Below are 18,198 nucleotides of genomic sequence, written 5' to 3'. Positions count from 1 at the left end.
AGTGCAGCGCAGACCCACAACGGTTCATGGCAAGAAATGGTCGTGGTGATGCCCTGCATGTGAGACGGCCTGTCTGGCTGACACGATGGCGCGGTAACTTTTGCCTCGGCTTGCCTGCTCACACGACGCTGCGGCAGACCTTCCGAGCACAACTCTATATAACGAGCTGGCCGAGAGCCGTGGCCATGCCTGCATCTCTTGCTCATCGTCTCGCGCCGGCCCTCCCGGTTCTCCGCATCTCGTCTCCAAAAGCAAACTGCGGGGTTTAGCGTGGGCGGACGCGGCTTCCCTTTCCTAGGCAGCGGCAGCGGCAGCGGTGAAACGTAAACGTGGGAGCGCTCCTACGCCGTAATCATGCCAGACTCACGCACCTCTCCCTCCACTCCTCCCCAGACCTCGTCCAAGACACGCCTCTCCCAGATCTCCTCCCACATCGAACCCATGGCTGCCACCGCTTTCGACGCGAATGTCGTCCCCCAGGCGCCCGAAGACCCGCTCTTCGGCCTCATGGCTGCCTTCCGTCGCGACGAGGACCCCAACAAGGTCGACCTGGGCATTGGCGCCTACCGCGACGACAATGCAAAGCCCTGGATTCTGCCCGTCGTCAAGAAGGTACGCCATCGCGCCTTCCTTGTATCCGCACCACACAGGCTAACATCACACGTCCACAGGCCGACGACAGACTGCGCGACGACCCCAACCTCAACCACGAGTACCTCCCCATCGCCGGTCTCGCCGAGTTCACAACCGCCTCCCAGAAGCTCGTGCTCGGTGGTGACAGCCCCGCCATCAAGGAGAAGCGGGTGCGGCCACCCCTCCATCACGTCATGACTTGAGCTCACACCACACAGGTCACCAGCTTGCAGACCATCTCTGGCACCGGCGCCGTCCACTTGGGCGCCCTCTTCCTTGCCAAGTTCTACAAGACCCAGAGCCAGCGGACCGCCTACTTCTCGGACCCGACATGGGCCAACCACTTCCAGATCTTCTCCAACGTCGGCCTCGAATACAAGACATACCCCTACTTCTCCAAGAAGACCAAGGGCCTCGACTTCGATGGCATGATCGGTGCCCTACAAGATGCGGCAGAGGGCAGCATCATCGTACTGCACGCGTGTGCTCACAACCCCACTGGTGTCGACGCTACACAGGAGCAGTGGAAGAAGATCGCCGACGTGATCAAGTCAAAGAAGCACTTCCCTTTCTTCGACACCGCATACCAGGGCTTTGCTTCAGGTGATCTTGCAACTGACGGCTGGGCAATCCGCTACTTTGTCGAGCAGGGCTTCGAGCTCTGCATTGCCCAGTCCTACGCAAAGAACTTTGGTCTGTACGGCGAGCGAGCAGGCTGCTTCCACTTCGTCACCTCTCCGTCATCCGACGCCGAGTCCACCATCAAGCGCATCGCCTCACAGCTTGCCATCCTCCAGCGCTCCGAGATCTCAAATCCCCCTGCCTACGGTGCCCGCATCGCCTCGACCGTCCTCAACGACCCCCAGCTCTTCGCTGAATGGGAAGACAACCTCCGCACAATGTCTGGTCGTATAAAGGAGATGCGCAAGGCGCTTCGTAGCAAGCTCGAGGACATGGGCACACCCGGCACGTGGAACCACATCACAGAGCAGATCGGCATGTTCAGCTTCACTGGCTTGACAGAGCAGCAGGTCTTGAAGATCCGGGAAGACTCTCATGTGTACATGACCAAGAACGGCCGTATCTCCATGGCTGGCCTCAACACACACAACGTCGACTACTTTGCGAAGGCTGTCGACAAGGTTGTGAGGGAGACACAGTAGGGTTGAAGAGCTCGAGAATGTAATACCTTGAGCAGACTTCTCGGGAGTCTTGCTAGCCACGACTGGCCGAAGCTGGAATGTATGACGATTGGACGAGACAGCAACCAAGCTGTACTGGTGGAGCGGAGTATCTACTATAGACTAATCCTCACCTCATCCAGAGAATCAGACTCCACCAATGAACATCTAGACGTGACTTCATGTCTTTTTCCGTGGTCTGACACTTTAAAAGACTGTACAAATACATCGCATTACCAGACACCACGAATGAAGGGTCTCTGGACTGTCACATTCAAGAGACTCGGTGTGGCACATACGATAGCAGGTAAAAGAATGATATACATAAATCAACACATGGGGTATACAGCTCCAGCAGTCCACCTGACGACAAAGGGAAGAAACACGCATACAAACAGTGAGACAGACAATAGCCGTCCAGCAAATCTTCAAAATCCTTATGAAACGCTCCATATTCATCATTGTCGCAAGCTAGCGCGTCTACTTAACCCCTTTGCTATGCGTAAACCTCGCAATACTGCCAATACTCCAGCTTTTTCCCTTCCTCGCCTTTTCCTGAATCCTCTTCTCCTCACGTTCCCGTACCTCGTCACTCGATTCCAGGAGACTATCCCCACTAAGCCGCTTCAACATATCGAGAGTCGAAGAAGTTTTACGCAGACGGCTCTTTTTCGGGGGTGGTGGCGGCACAAGATCGTCGAACATTGGGGTACGCCATTGTAGGACGTTCGTGTCTACGGGCAGAGGTGGGAGAGGGGCATCGTTTCGCTGGATAGTAACAAATCTATCCTCCATGGGTGGGAGAAGCATGGAAGATGCGACGGGTGATAGGATGTGTTCTTCTATGTCATCGCTGTTGTTGTTACCGTAGCTCCATGACGACTCGTTCGTTCCCTGGATGGGCAGACTTATTGCGCTACTGCTATTTGACGAGTGGGCCGAGTACTGGTAAGGGTGTGGTAATGGTGCTGAATGGGGTGGTTCATAGTCGTCGGGTCTAGGTTCAGGTCTATTCGCGTCCGCAAGGAGGGAGTCTGATTGCGCACGTTCTTTGGGTAGAAAGGGATTGTCTCGGAAAGCCGGGTGGTCAGACAGTGATGGTGGCGGATAGGTTGGTGCTCTCCACACTGACATTGGTGGCCTGGGTTGTCGCTGAGCGTGTTGGGATGACCTGGCTGATGTGTCTGCGGAGTGTGGACGCGTCGTCATGGTTGGTACAGTCAGACTTGTCTGCGACACGGTTCTGGACAGTGGAGACAGGAGCCGTGGTGAGGCGGATCGCGCGCGCGACTCGGAGGCGGTCTTTCGTAGAGCATGTGACTCAGGAGGGGCCAGTGACTCTGCTATCGGAAGTGGCTTGGAGAATGCCTTCTCTTGTGCCTTTAACCAATCCGGTGTTGGGCATGCTGATATCGCTGACGCATCGTAACTCAAACTAGAAGGATCCGCTTCACCCGTGGTGAGTAGCTTCTCGATCGCTTCACGTAGGTCCTGCGGGTCGACGTTGTCAGAAGCACGCGTAACGGCCCATTGTGGGTGGTTGACTTTTATGGAAAGCTGCCTCGAACGGGAACCTTCGGACGATACGGTGGAGGTGTCTGAGAGACCGGGTGGGTCGCCTTGAGAGTGTCCTATGCTATCGGTACGCCACTCCTCTGATACCGGTGGCACCTGAAAGATCTGAGAGGACTTTGTCGCTAGTGGTCGGATGCATGGCCATGATAGCGACTCTCGCATGAGGTCGTGGATTTCCGGTTCTATTGACATTGTGTCCAACTCCTCCAACTTCTTCGCTACCCCCGGGTTCTGCGTACATCGGAGCTTGGAGAGATATGCGCTACATGCTTGTGTGTTGGAGAGTGGATGGCCGTAGTCGATCAGATCTTCCAGTACCGTCGTGAATTCAGTGTTGAAGTCCTGGATGCTTGCGTACTGGTCGATGTGCAGATTTAAGAAGTGGCAGAATGCGTGGTGGTATCCAGAAAAGCTGAAGACATCGAAATTATCGTCCAATGCTTGCAGCATTTCTTGCGAAGTGTAGTTGATGGGAGGTAGGGGTGGCCCGACTTCGAAAACGTCCTGCATCACTTCCTCTGCCACAGAAAGAAACATGTCCAGCTTGACCTCGCGATCCTGTCGAACCCATGCTCTTCGCTCCTCGAGCAGGCTCGGCTCTACGTCTTTCGTTTCCTCAGAGGAAATAGCTGGAACTGGCCGAGACTTTGGCATAGGCATGGGCAGAGCGCCATTGCAGTATTTCCAAGTATCTTTCGATTCCAGTGCAAACTGAAGACTGCGTCGCCAGCGAGAGTACTCCGGCCCGCTGGAGTCTAGTTTGAGGATGGGGACGCCGGGTAGGCGTGGAGAGGTTGGTGGCTGCATTAGTCCTGAATTCGCAGGCGTAACTGCACTTCTGAACGGTGCAGTTGATGGAGGGAGCTTGTAGAGGAATAATCACCGAGGAAACCAAGCACATTTGAACATCACCGCATAACACAACAGCCCATCAGCATCGTCTCACCAGAATATGGCCGCATGCGCATCAGCCCTGACACCCTAGCTCTTTGTTCCAAGGCCGGACTTCCACAAAGGCGAGCCAACCGTAGCTTGAAGCATACAGCCATGCACAACCACCATGATCCCAGATTAGGTGTCGCACGCACCAGGACCCCTTACCTACACAGTGATGGAATTGGGTTTGGGCCGTTTTCATCGAGTACCAAGACTGACGTGTAGCAGACTTCTGGCCGTTGACCGTACTCCGCGTCGGGTAGTTATGTGTGGAGTGCGCGGCGCAAACGAATCAAAGCTATGGAACGCGTGGCGGTATGAGCATTATTGGTCGTCGGAATCCGGTGGTTGCGGGGAGTTTCTCTGTTCCCGCCTCATCTTCATGTCCGAAACGCAACGTTGCGGCTCTTCGCGGGATCAGGCGAACAATCGAAACTTTTTGACATCGGCCCTTTTGCCGCCCATGACGGTGTCAACGTCAACTATGATGACTTGGATCGAGCAAGATTGAGCTCTCGTCTGCGAAAACAGTAAGCGGGTCCAATGTACACAACCAAAGTACCCTCGCGAAAAGACCCTTCAGGCTCGAGCGCGAAAGACAGAGAAGACGGTAAGCGGGTGGGGTCGTTCTGGGTATCACGAATGTCTAGGTGGAGGTGTGGAGGCACGGCAGCTTCTGGATCGCTTAGCCCACCCTATGGACGCACGGTCTAAACCACATGTAACTGGTTTATATTCTATCTAAACTCACCGTCTTCCATCGAAGCAGCAGTAGCAGCAAAAACAGGGGCGTTGTGGCGGAGTGGTTATCGCGCAAGACTAGAAATCTTGTTCCTTCGGGAGCGTCAGTTCGAATCTGGCCAACGTCGATCTTTTTGCCCACGCGGAGGTCAAGGAGGAGGCCTCTGTGGTTGAAGCCTAACTTTTTGCGCTTTTCTACTAACTACTAAACCCCGTCTTGGTGTATACACCCTCCCCAGTCCGGACAGCTGCTATCTAACATCCTATGCCACCGCGACCCTTTCCGTTCCCCTTCCGAGTGGGCACCGACATCTGCAATGTCCAAAGAGTGCGATCCATCATCACGCCCCGTGCCGGTAGCGAAGGCGAGCCTCTGCGCCCTCTGCGTCACTACTTGAAGCGAGTGTTTACCGAGCATGAGCGCCAGTACTTCTGGAATCGCTTTGGGCCCGAAGAATCTGTATTGGAGAAGGCAGATGTGATCTCCAAGTTTCTCGCTGGCAGGTGAGTATTCGCATCAGCTTAATCTCTCGACTAGGCGCTTACGTGATACAAGGTTTGCAGCGAAAGAAGCTTGCCGCAAAGCAATCCAACACCTCGACATTGTCCAAAGAGGCTTTAAGCATATCATGATCCTCCCGGTTACCGCGGTTGATCGCAGTAAGCATCAGTCGCTACGGCCCCAGGGCTTGATCTTGGATATGGTCTACGAGGATTTCGAGCCGACCTGGGTCAAGCCTGACGGCAAAATTGGAGTGATCGATATGAGCGAGATCGATGGGCAGCTGTGCGAGATTAGCATCAGCCATGATGGAGACTATGCGACTGCTGTTGCTATAGTGCCGATGGCGGACAAGTGGGAACGTTGATGTGGATGGTACTGGTGCGACCTTTTTCGTTCGTCATGTTTCGCTGGACCAAACCATGGATGCTGGTACCATAGATCTTTGTCAAACATGGAATCTCCACCCACGACCGTCACATATGGCTATATCCATCTCGTTGCCGCCTAGAAAACGCGTCTAGCCACCTACACAAAGACACATTTGCAGTGGCTTAATTTACACATTACATCGCAACATGACAACCACAAATACACGGTCTACATTTGGCAAGTCCAACCTCTTCGCGCCCGAACTGCCATCAGTATGGCAACGCTTGCAGCAGGGCCCAATAATATTCATCGCACAATGGCTGTATGCTCATCGACCGCCTTCAACACTGCCAAAGCTATATTCTGCAACATCGAATGACACGTCTACCATACCAGTTAGGGTTGTCTGCATATCCGATACGCACAATGAGCGACCGCGTATACCGAACGGCGACATCTTGATTCACGCGGGCGATCTGACAGTCAACGGCACATTCGAAGAGCTGCAGTTACAGCTCGACTGGTTGAACAGTCTGCCACACCAACACAAGATCGTCATAGCAGGGAACCACGATTTGCTCCTCGACCAGTCCTTTCGCCGCAACCCACGACCTGCAAGCCTAGAGAATGATGAACGCAGACTGCGAGACCTCAGATGGAGAAGCGTAGTATACCTCGAGAATGAGTTAAGGGTGCTCAATGTTCGGGACAGGCATGTAAAGGTCTATGGAAGTCCCATGACACCGAAATACGGCAACTGGGCATTCCAGTATCAGGGAGAAGACGTATGGTCCAACACCGTCCCGGAAGCGACAGACATACTCGTTACGCATGGTCCGGCCAAAGGCCACCTCGACTCGTCACCATCGAACCCATCTTACTTGCAGGGCTGTGCTTATCTTCAGCGAGAACTTTGGCGTGTGAAGCCGCGACTCCATGTCTGCGGGCATATTCACCCAGGAAGGGGCGTCGAGTGTGGTGACTGGGGATGGCTACAGTGGGACTATGACGCTGTGTGTTGTGGCGAAGGAGGATGCGTCGTCGTCCTGAGGATGCTGGCTTGCTGGGTCTGGCTGTGGATACTCTGCATGCTGGGAAGAGCAGCGAATGGACGGACTATGACGAGTGTTAATGTAGCAGTTGTTGGTGAAGGGCTCGCAGAAGGCGAACAAACTCTTCTCGTAGCGTAGATCTTCGGTAACTTGCAACGATTGCCACGTCATGACACAGCTTTCCTCGTTGTACACGTAACATGTACTGTTTGTACGTCTCAACACGATGTCAAGGTTTACGTGCTGTCTCTTCATCCCCAGTGGCACTCCACAAACAGCAGACGGAGACACACATCGTGCAAACCATATACACAAGTCTAACGGGTGGCTTCTGGAAGCTGGTCATGCCCAGATCTGAAGACTGCTTGGCCACAAAAGTGGAGATGGAGTTCTAGGTTCATGCGTGCCGTCACGCCCCACCGATCCTCGTGGAAGCGATACAGAACGCGTTTCGGGAGACATGCTCCATAAACAACGACCCTGCGAGAAGCTGCGGCATGTGGATCTGACAGGAAACAACCGTGGAAGTCGAACATGAGGTGAAATGCAGCCTCAGCCTCAGCCTTGTGAACTCCGGAGTATTTGAAGCCTGCATAAAGTATAGGACCAGAGACATAGCATGAACACGATGATCGCAGCCGTGCCCAATGCAGATGCGGGGCCTGGGGCTATATGTTCAGATCGTTAAGCAATGTTCTTCTTCTTCTAGTCGGCAGGAATGGTTTCGAAACGCTCAAGCGCATGCTGGCAAGGGTAGTCTCAGGACTCAGCGTAGGAGTACCGAACGATACGGCATTGGAATGTCACCCAGCACAGTACAGTAAAGCGCGTGCATGCTGTTCAAATCCAAAGGATCAGCATCAATCGATATGTTTAACCGTGGCGGCGGAAGTCTCCTTGCGATGCGATAGAATTACGGGTATGTTGGCCTCGACCGAATGGTAAAGCCAAGCGACAAAAAGGGGAATCCCAGTGGACAAGGGAACAGCCCGACGCCGCGGTGCATTGGCTGGACCATTGGATCGGCTCAGTCTTGTGTGGGTTGGATTCGCACCTTCCTCGTACAGTGCTACGCAGGAGCTTGAAACGAGTCACAGTACCCGATGGCAAGGCGAGCCTCGGCACCCGTCAGGTGGAATGTTTGTAGAACGTCGACAGACAGCCAAATATAGCTGTGGCAGGCGTTCGTAGTCGCAGACCGAGGGAGAGAGATGAAACATTAGAGGGCGGAATGTGCATTTGAGGCGCTGATGCAATGGCGTCAGTTAAGGCCATGCTGACTTGAGAGATGAAGGACAGTCCAGTTAGAAAGTACCGGTACTAGCAGCCGATGTCGAGGCTGCAGTCTAGTGAAGGCTAGCCACGGACAGGGGCTGGTACCTCGAACCTAGGGCGCTGTAAAGTTCATGTCGTTCGCTGGGTCGCAGGCGTGGAGGCGGCGAGCAGAAGTCGAAACCAGCCGTCTGCCCTAGGACGAACTTTGGCGAGTCGTCGAGGACGATGCAGGCAAAGCGCACATGGCTGTCAAAAACGATAGCGTGGTACGGTAGTAGTTGGTCGCACTTCGGAATGACTGTGGACACAAGGCCGGCAAAATGGCTCAGGAATTGGGTGGCTGCAGGCGATACGCAGCCCTGCAGGTTCCTACAGTCAGCCGGTAGAGACGTTGGAATAACAGCGTGCAGGGCCCAGGAAGGTGCCGCGATATTGCTTCTGAGCGAACAATCAAAGCATGTCCACGGGGTTGGGTGCGGCATGAGGCGTGGTGAGCGATCATCATCATTCGCATGCGAGTGGGACCCGTGTCATGCCGAAATGAAGGGCTCGGCAAGCAAGGGCGAGGGCTGCGCCTTCTCTTATTGGCCGCCTGATGGCCGTCCCTTCCTCAGCAGCGTGCGCATCGAACGGTGGGGAGCAAGGCGCTGGAGATGGACATCAACACTGCGCCGTCAGCCGTCTTCAAATTCCTCGAAATTGAGGGTTCAGTCGCCGTGTCGTAGGCAAGGGATACTCCATGTCTTGGGCTATACGGTAGCACAGCCGGGGTATATATTACCCTTGCCTAGTGCGGTTTGAGCTCACAGCCGTCTGCACGACCAGGGCCTCGCGGCCAGATGCAAATTAATCCACAGGCGCACCGTGGCGGCATGCGCAATCTGCTGCTGATGGAGACACAATGTCCGCTTCGCCTTTTCGTCGTCGCAGCCTCTGAAGTCTTGCTGTCTCCTGTCACATAGCCCTCACATCGTCTCCACCAGCGACGTCAATAGCGAACTACTTCCCTCTGCAGCAAGCGCCGTTCTATTTTGCGACTATCGAATGCAGAGGCCCGCCGCGCGAAACCCTGGCTTTCCCCGTCCTGGACACTGGCACTAGTGGTGGGCAGTTGGTTCTCCTGCAGGGAGCACACGCTGGCGACTCGCAGCCCACGGCGCTTTCCCTCTTCCGCCCCTCGCCCCTGCCTGCCGCCGTTTTGGCCTGGACACCTGGGCGACTGCTGCTGCTGACCGGCGCCCTGTCTTCTCTTCTTCTTCACTACCCGTCGCCCACGCCCCAAGCCGACCTCTTCTCCACCACCCGCCGACAACCCCCAACGGGCGCATTCATATATCGACTCTGCGCATCCCCCGCCCGTGGCTCCCCGTGGCTCTCTCCTCCGACCGTCAAGCACCGCTCTCCACGTCGCCCCAGGCCTCACGCTCCCTTGCACGATTCTCCGAATCACGACCACTCCTTCAAAAGCAATTCCGCTCCGTCGCCGCAATTACTAGTAATCTGACCGTTGCCTATCAACGTCGTCGCCGCTCGTTTTAGCATCGCACCGTCCACGAAAACGCGTCCCAGCCCCGCTGACCACTTACGACACGCACGGCCACCCGCTGCTCAGGAACAAAGAAAACGCAACCGCTGCGAATCGTGCTCAGAGTGCCTCGACCACTCCTACGATTCTTTGTCGCCTGTCTGCTCGCTCGCTGTCATCCACGTGCGTACCAATCTCTGATCGGCCCTGGTTCGGTACCGCGTGCTTCTAGACCCACGCGACGACTATTCTCCGGTACCTGTCAGTGTCAAACATGACAGCATAGTCCCGCGACCAGCCCGAGAACATCGCGACGACGCAGTAATCGTATCGCCTGTGCAACCATCTATTCCTAGCTGCATCGACAGTCTAGTGAGTCACCCAGCTCAGCGACGCGCTTTCTCCGCGAAGACTAACATGCGACAGGTCCATTCTTTATCCAACATTGACAATCGTCAAGTACACTCGTTTACCATAGCCCTGACAGTATGTTCTGATGCTGACACTGCAAACGCCATGGCTAACAACCGCAGGCTTCTCGTACATTGCCTTCGAGACTCTCGAGATATCTAATTATACATAACCAGGCATCATAATCGTAACAATGCCTCGCTCAACTACAGTATGGGCAGCCGCCCTGGTTCTGGCCAGTCTTTCTGGCTCTGGCCCGCTCCTCACGACAGCAGAGGCCATGCCTGCACCAGGACCACAACAAACCCAAGGCCGCCCCCGATACTACTTCCCTAGGCACGTAAAGCGACAAATCGTTACCAATGCGACGACCCCCGCGGCTACTCCAGAGCCATCCACCAGCTACTCGTCCAGCAGCACTACCGAGCAGCTCTCGTCCCGCCAGATGGACTTCCCATCCTTCATTGAATCGCTGTTCCGCGGTAGTTCCGATTCATCGGCTCTTGCCTCTTCCTCAGATGTGCTTGTCAGCACCAGCGACGTAGATACGACTGGCACTTTGTCCTCCACGTTGGCAGAGAGCTCCTCTACCGCACCTCTCTCAGAAAGCTCAGAAAGCAGTGTCTTCTCACCACCACCACCTGTGGCATCGAGCTCTGCAGCCGCGTCATCTAGCTCCATCGCTAGCTCATCAAGCCAAACTCAGGAATCTGTCACTGAGCCATCGTCTACAGCTGCTCCCACGTCTGCTTCCGAAGCACCGCAAAGCGAGAAGCCTGTCGAGACCACCACGTCCGAGCCTATCTCTGAACCTCAGCCAACAACCGCTGTTTCTTCAGCGGCAGACATTGGCACTACCAGTGGTCTTCCCGAGACTATTGTGCAGCCCACATCAACCGCCCAAAGCAGCGCCGCTTCTTCTACCAAGGCTGACAGCCCTATTCTGGGTCCTATCCTCGGCTCCACTGGTCTACTGCCTGACATCATCGTCCCACCAACTTCCACTGTCCAAAGCTCAGCTGCCGCTTCTTCGACTGCCGTTGAAGATACTCCAGCTTCCTCGATCGTTCAGAGCTCAGCGGCTGCCCCAACTGGAGGACTGCCTGATGTGATTGTCCAGCCATCATCCGCCGTCGAGAGCAAGCCAGCGCCTTCCACCGGCAGCATTCCCGAGACCATCGTGCAGCCCACTTCAGCTATCGCACAGCCAACCTCGACTCCTCCTGGTGTTGAGAACACCCCTGCCTCGACAGGCGGACTGCCGGATGTTATTGTGCAGCCATCGTCGTCAGCCGTTGACACACCTACTGCAACAACGACTTCTGCTGGTCTCGTTGGTGGACTTCTCTCATCGCTTCTCAACCCAATTATTGGATCCACTGGCGGTGTTCCCACGTCTGTTGTTCAACCTACCCAGGTAGTTTCATCGACTGCTGTCCAGTCATCACAGCAAGCTGTCGGCTCCACTGGAGGCATCCCGGAGACTATCGTGACACCCACTGCGTCTCCTGCTTCCTCTGCTGCACCAAGCTCTCCTGCCGCATCCAGCTTCCAGGGGCCTTTCATCGTCCCTGGATCCACAGGTGGTGTTCCTGAGTCGATTGTGCAGCCTACCTCATCCGGCGGCTTGGTTGGTGGTCTGCTTTCAACGCTACTCGGACCCACCCCTACTTCTGAGGTCGGCTCCACTGGTGGTATTCCTGAGACGATTGTTCAGCCTACCTCTTCCGGTGGCCTTCTTGGTGGTATCTTGTCGTCAATCCTTCCACCTGTGCCTACTTCTGAAGTTGGCTCGACTGGAGGCATTCCTGAGACTATCGTTCAACCCACTTCGTCTGGGGGCCTTCTTGGCGGGCTACTATCGTCGATTCTGCCACCTGCCGCCACTTCCGAGGTTGGTACCACTGGAGGTATTCCTGAGACCGTTGTTCAGCCAACCTCATCCGGCGGCTTAGTCGGTGGGCTGTTGTCCTCGCTCCTTCCATCAGAAGTCCCGACAGCCACCTCTCAGATTGCTTCGACTGGCGCACCCCTTTTGCCATCATCCGGCATTGTCATCGGCATCACTACGGCTTTGGGCACTGGTGATTCTGCTGCTTCAACTGCGACACCGACTTCTCTCTTGAGCTCTGGAGCCATTCCTACTTCGGAGACCGTAGCTACCAGCTCACCGATCCTCGACCTACCGGGACTTGTATCGTCGGTCGTATCTGGTGTCCTGCCTACCGGTAGCGGTGTTGCATCTACTGCACCCACCTCAGTAGCTTCTGCCAGCGCGTCGGGCATTCTTCCTCCGGCACTCTCCTCGCTGTTGTCTTCAGCTGTCTCGGATCTCCCTGTGTCTGTGGTGCCCAGTGCTATATCAAGCATCTTGTCTGATCTGAACTCGGCTCTTCCCACCGGCACTGGTCCTATTATCATCCCGACTGTCTTGCCCTCAAGCTTGCTGTCTTCCGGAGTTCTCCCGTCGTCTGGCCTGCCAATCTCGTCAGGTATCCTACCATCGTCTGGCGTCCTTCCTTCTTCAGGACTCTTGCCATCCGGCGCTGTGCCTACCCCCACCTCTGAAGTTGTGCCTTCGTCTGGCGTGCCTGCCTCTGAGGCTCTCTCCTCCAGCGTTGGGCCTACAGCCTCCGAGACTGCAAGCATCACACCTTCAGCATCTTCAGGAACTGCCTTGCCCTCAGGCTCCGCAAGCTTGGGTATCACTCCTTCTGGTACAGGTTCTATCGGCACATCTGCATCACCGGTTCCAACGTCGTCGGGCAGCCAATCTCTCACTGTTCCGGCTTCAGAAGGACCTTCGTCAGCTTCTTCGACTGCCGCCACTACTCTGAACCCTTCAAGTGCTGGTAACGCCACCCTCAGCGATGCTCCCACTTCGTTCTTCAGCACTGGCTCCGTTGCTCCGTCATCCGTCGTTGTGTCCACTCCACCACCCACCTCAGAGACGCCCAAGCCTACATCCTCGAAGGGCTCTGCTTCAATCACTATTCCAGCCCTGCCGACTACCACTAGCAAGGCGCCGCCGGTCTTTTCCCTTACGCCGACCGCTACCGATAGCGCAACTTCGCTCATCGTTGGTACTAGCATCATCGTTGAGGCTTCGACGATGCCAACCCCCAGCCCCACCGTCAGCAGCATCCCCTCGAGTCTACCACAGATGATTGCGCCGCCTGGAGGAGTCCCTCCTGAGAGGCCGGATAACAGCTTCATGGGCCAAGTGTGTTTCAAGTGGCCGCTCAACTACCCGTTCGTGTCTGCAAACGATGGTGGGCAGCAAATTTTCCACTACCTGCCAATTGCTATCGCAGACGGTTTGAACATCTCAACCTCCGAGGTCAAGAACTTCGGTCTGAAGCCTCTTAACACCATGGAGTACCAGGGTTTCATCACCACTCTTGCCTTGTTCACCATTCCCCAGGATCTGCAGACGAAGCTCGCAGCGCAGCTCCGCAACCCCGCCGATGCTTTCTGGCATAACAAGAACTCCACAGTGAACGACCTCACGACCTTGATCAACACCGCCTGCCCTCTTCCCGCAGGCAAGCTGCCGGGTGACAACAGCCCTGCCAATGCGGCTGCCGAACCAGGTGCTGAGTCCACAGGTGGTTCCGGCGATGGCGGTGCTATGGGAGGCGACATCGGTGCCAGCCGCACTGTCAACAAGACCAGCGCCATCGTCGCTAGCAGTGCCATTGTCGGTGCTATCGCCTACGGTGCAGCCATGTTCTTTGTTGCTCGCCGATACAGGAACAAGCGTATGGCCCACCAGCGCTCGAGCTCTGTCCCCAGCACCAGCCGCATGACCTACGGTTCAATCCCAGGTGGCGCTGCTGCTTGGATGCATGGCGCTCGGAATGGTCGAATGACGCCTGGTAGTCGCGGCAGCCAAGGCAGCAGTACCACTCAGGGTCGCAGTGTCCGAACACAACAGATCTCGGCTCCGGTCATGGCTGAGAACTCTCTTGGCTGGAACTAAAGCATCACTACCCTTACCCTCCCCCACAAAGTCTGCGTCGTTGTACCATAGACTGGACGTGGACGGCTCCACCCCGTGCCTCCCAATACACCTCCGTCCCAGCGACCTGCTTTGTCCCATATCAACAACCACTTGTCGCACCGACCTCATCCAAGCTGGTGTTCAGGATCCAGCCGCGAAGCAAATCTCTCATCACTACCGTTCGGACACGTTCGCTTAACCCAACATAAACTTACACTCTATACTTTAACATATATTCTCCTTTCACTGTATTTCACTTCTAAGATACCAGTCTACGCTTGGTCAAGCTAGACCGTTTTTCCTCTCGTCATTTTGTTGATATCTGAAATGGCTATTTCATGCCATGGGTGGAGGGTTTGGGGTTGCTGTCGATATATTCGTTATGCGTTGTACATGCATGAGCGGCAGCGCGCAGGGGCTACTTGTGGGGAGGCTGTCGTTCCGAGTACATAGTTGTAGGGTCGGAATTGAAGAAGAATTCACTTATCTGTTGAGCGTCACAAATGCACTTGCGTGATTTGAGGTACGCAGGCGCAAAGCCGCAGGGTCCCACATGAGCAGCCGCAATGTCCAAAGACTGCTCGCATGGTGCATAGATGAGATGATGTGTTGAACGTAATTGCCTTGTGGACACGGCGTAGGATCTACAGCCCCGTGCAGCTAGCGGAGGCGGTAATGTTGCGCATTTCGTCTGCTATCGACGGATTTTCGAACCTGCCGCAGTGGGAAATGGCTGCGTGAACCCTGTCGCTGTCTTGGCGCAGCTCCGCTGAACATCGAACACATTGCGGAGGACACCAAGCAGTAACACCCCAGCGAATCCCGTGACTGGCTTTCTCCCTCTCTGGACTTCTATACCATCGATACCCGTTCACATTTCCTTGTCTCTTTCCGCGACTGCCTGCGCACCTGTGGACTGGCTACTAAAGCCACGTTCCCATAATCCACCCCTCCGCAATACACAGTTGAGCTACAACAATGCGTCTCGACGTCAAGGTACGCAACAACGCGCCGTTGCATACGTTAGTAGCAAAGAGCAATTCTAACCCGGCTTTGGATATAGAGGCAGCTTTTCGCGCGATCGGAGCGTGTCAAAGGTGAGTAGCCTCGATGGACAAACTTACCAAGACGTACACTAACATGCTACAGGCATTGGTAAGAACAGCAGCTCTGCTAGACATGTTCGCCGCTAAATATCCCCAAAGACTTTCACCCGACCGAGCCATGGATCCTCACGACTTTATACAGCGGTATGCACAGCTGGTCCTCCCGCTACAGGCAAAGTGCTGACAGAGGCAGGACACGTCCACATCTGGTCGTATATATCACAGTCGATTGTCAAAACCTTCGAGCTTACCGACGTACCCGTACGCGCTGGTCGCTTCATTGCGAGGAAGAACTGGATAGTCGCCGGTAAAGCCCAAGCAAACTGAGACTATTAGAAAAGAAGTTGACATGCACATATAGGTTCCGATGACTTCCAGTTGCGCGTCTACAACTACAACACCTCCGAGAAGGTCACATCTTTCGAGGCACACCCCGATTATATCCGCGCAATCGCTGTCCACCCGACACAACCTTTCGTCCTTACCGCCAGTGTGGGTAACATATCTGAACAACGCAGAAGCGAAGCTGATGTGGCTTTAGGATGACATGACTATAAAGCTTTGGGACTGGGACAAGTCGTGGAAGTGTATGTGGAGTGGTCATACTAAAAGACATGGCATATGCTGACAGATGGCAGGCGTACAAGAGTTCGCTGGCCACCAGCACTACGTTATGGGTATCGCGATAAATCCCAAGGACCCCAACACATTCGCCTCCGCGTGTCTCGACCGTACCGTCAAGATATGGTCCCTCGGCAGCTCTACTCCCAACTTTACGCTCGAGGCGCACGAGACCAAAGGTGTCAACTTCATCGACTACTACCCCCAGTCGGACAAGCCATATCTCCTTACAACCTCCGATGACCGGACAGTCAAGGTTTGGGACTACACAACAAAAGCGCTGATTGCGACACTCGAAGGCCATACTTCTAACGTCAGTTTCGCTGTTTACCACCCCGAGCTCCCCGTCATCATCTCTGGATCAGAAGACGGCACAATCAAAATCTGGCACTCGTCGACCTACCGGTTGGAACAATCCTTGAACTACGGGTTGGAGCGCGCATGGTGTGTATCGTACCAAAAGGGAAGAAATGGCGTGGCACTAGGATTCGATGACGGAGCTGTTGTCATCACCATGGGTCGTGAAGAGCCAGCTGTCAGCATGGACGGTAGCGGAAAGTTACTTTGGGCGAAGAACAACGACATTCTCACATCGGTGATCAAAGGCAGTGATCAGCTCAAGGATGGAGAGAGACTCTCGCTCCCTAGTAAGGATCTTGGTTCAACCGAGCTGTACCCACAGTCATTGCTGCACTCGCCCAACGGACGTTTCGTAGCAGTTTGTGGTGATGGCGAATACATCATCTACACTGCGCTTGCTCTTCGTAACCAAGCTTTCGGTAGCGCTCTCGACTTCTGCTGGGCTTCGAAAGAACACGACAAGGACTACGCCATCCGGGAATCCTCCACCAGTGTCAAGATCTTCCGCAACTTCAAGGAGCGGAGTGTACTGAATGTTGGCTTCTCGGCTGACGGCTTGAGTGGCGGCGTGCTTCTGGGTGTGAAGGGTCAAGGCGGTATCGGCCTATTCGACTGGGACTCTGGCGCCTTGGTTCGACGGATAGAGGTCGAGCCCAAGAGCGTCTACTGGTCTGAGAGCGGGGAACTCGTGACGCTTGCCACGGAAGACACATTCTATGTCCTCCGCTACTCTAGGGAGAACTACCTAGAAGCCGTGCAAAACGGTGAAGTGGACGAGGACGGCGCCGAGTCTGCATTTGAAGTTGTGTGCGACATCAACGAGAGGTACGTTGTAAAAAGTCACGACTGAATCCACAAGCTAATGACAAGCAGCGTTCGTACCGGTACCTGGGTCGGAGACTGCTTCATCTACACAAACAGCACAAATCGCCTGAACTACCTTGTCGGCGATCAAACGTACACCATTTCCCACTTCGACTCGCCTCACTACGTCCTTGGATATCTACCTCGTGATTCCAGAATATATGTCGCTGACAAGGATGTCAATGTGGTCTCCTTCGCGCTGTCTTTGGCCGTCGTTGAGTACCAGACACTTATCCTCCGAGGTGATTTCGAAGCCGCCGAGGAGACGCTTCCCTCTGTGCCCAAGGATCAGAACAACAAGATTGCTCGATTCTTGGAAGGTCAGGGCCAGAAGGAAATGGCGCTCAAGGTTGCCACCGATCCCGAACACCGATTCGATCTCGCCTTGTCCCTTGGAGATCTGCAACAGGCTGTTACAATTGCTCGTGAGCAGGACACAGAGCATAAGTGGAAGACTGTCGGTGATGCTGCTCTCACAAACTGGGATGTCAAGCTCGCGCAGGAATGCTTCGTCAAGGCCAAGGACCTTGGTTCCCTTCTCCTCCTCTACAGCGCAACTTCGGATGCCGCTGGCCTCCGGGAACTCGCTTCCCTGGCCGAGAACGCCACCGCAAACAATGTAGCCTTCTCTGCGCTCTGGCAAATCGGCGATGTCCAGGCGTGCATCGACCTGCTCGTCAAGACCAACCGCCTCGCCGAGGCTGTTCTCTTCTCACAAACGTACAAGCCAAGCGCTACCGCTGGCCTTGTCAAGCAATGGAAGGAGTCCCTGGAGAAGGAGAACAAGACCAAGGTCGCTAGACTTCTTGGCGCACCACCTCAGGACGGTGAGGGCGATGCAGAGATGTTCCCCGAATGGGATGAGTACCTGCGGTTGGAGAAAGAAGGCGGAACGGTGGAGGACCTTTTGATCCAAGAAGACGAAGTAGAGGCGGATGATGCCGATGAGGAGATTGCAGCCGATGCTGAAGAAGACGACGAGGAAGATGACGAAGACGAGGAAGAGAGCGAGGAAAGTGAGGAGGAGAAGTAGGCGTCTGC

General features: G+C 55.0%; 5 protein-coding genes and 1 non-coding gene across 6 annotated transcripts; 5 read left to right on the top strand and 1 right to left on the bottom strand.

Moving 5' to 3' along the window:
* Window positions 1–354: 354 nt before the first annotated feature.
* Window positions 355–1,796, top strand: J4E93_006589 (uncharacterized protein; the record flags this gene model as incomplete). The annotated part of the gene is made up of 3 exons (XM_049344501.1): window positions 355–612; window positions 672–803; window positions 852–1,796. 3 exons carry the CDS (start codon window positions 355–357, stop codon window positions 1,794–1,796), a joined length of 1,335 nt encoding a protein of 444 aa, XP_049198155.1.
* A 498-nt stretch (window positions 1,797–2,294) lies between these two features.
* Window positions 2,295–4,049, bottom strand: J4E93_006588 (uncharacterized protein; the record flags this gene model as incomplete). The annotated part of the gene is made up of 1 exon (XM_049344500.1): window positions 2,295–4,049. The coding sequence occupies one exon, from the start codon at window positions 4,047–4,049 to the stop codon at window positions 2,295–2,297; it is 1,755 nt and encodes a 584-aa protein (XP_049198154.1).
* Window positions 4,050–5,113: 1,064 nt separating this feature from the next.
* On the top strand, window positions 5,114–5,194 carry J4E93_006587. The gene has a single exon. It is a non-coding gene; the product is annotated as a tRNA-Ser (tRNA).
* Window positions 5,195–5,331: 137 nt separating this feature from the next.
* Window positions 5,332–5,935, top strand: J4E93_006586 (uncharacterized protein; the record flags this gene model as incomplete). The annotated part of the gene is made up of 2 exons (XM_049344499.1): window positions 5,332–5,570; window positions 5,623–5,935. 2 exons carry the CDS (start codon window positions 5,332–5,334, stop codon window positions 5,933–5,935), a joined length of 552 nt encoding a protein of 183 aa, XP_049198153.1.
* A 4,461-nt stretch (window positions 5,936–10,396) lies between these two features.
* On the top strand, window positions 10,397–14,185 carry J4E93_006585 (uncharacterized protein; the record flags this gene model as incomplete). The annotated part of the gene is made up of 1 exon (XM_049344498.1): window positions 10,397–14,185. One exon carries the CDS (start codon window positions 10,397–10,399, stop codon window positions 14,183–14,185), a length of 3,789 nt encoding a protein of 1,262 aa, XP_049198152.1.
* Window positions 14,186–15,184: 999 nt separating this feature from the next.
* On the top strand, window positions 15,185–18,190 carry J4E93_006584 (uncharacterized protein; the record flags this gene model as incomplete). Its single annotated transcript, XM_049344497.1, has 9 exons — window positions 15,185–15,202; window positions 15,270–15,303; window positions 15,356–15,361; window positions 15,412–15,456; window positions 15,506–15,619; window positions 15,674–15,804; window positions 15,854–15,899; window positions 15,951–17,118; window positions 17,167–18,190. 9 exons carry the CDS (start codon window positions 15,185–15,187, stop codon window positions 18,188–18,190), a joined length of 2,586 nt encoding a protein of 861 aa, XP_049198151.1.
* Window positions 18,191–18,198: the final 8 nt, after the last annotated feature.

The sequence above is a fragment of the Alternaria ventricosa genome, assembly GCF_023758065.1.
Source record: "Alternaria ventricosa strain BMP 2768 chromosome Unknown scaffold_11, whole genome shotgun sequence".
Classification (NCBI taxonomy): domain Eukaryota; kingdom Fungi; phylum Ascomycota; class Dothideomycetes; order Pleosporales; family Pleosporaceae; genus Alternaria; species Alternaria ventricosa.
This window is presented reverse-complemented; position numbering and strand designations above follow the sequence as displayed.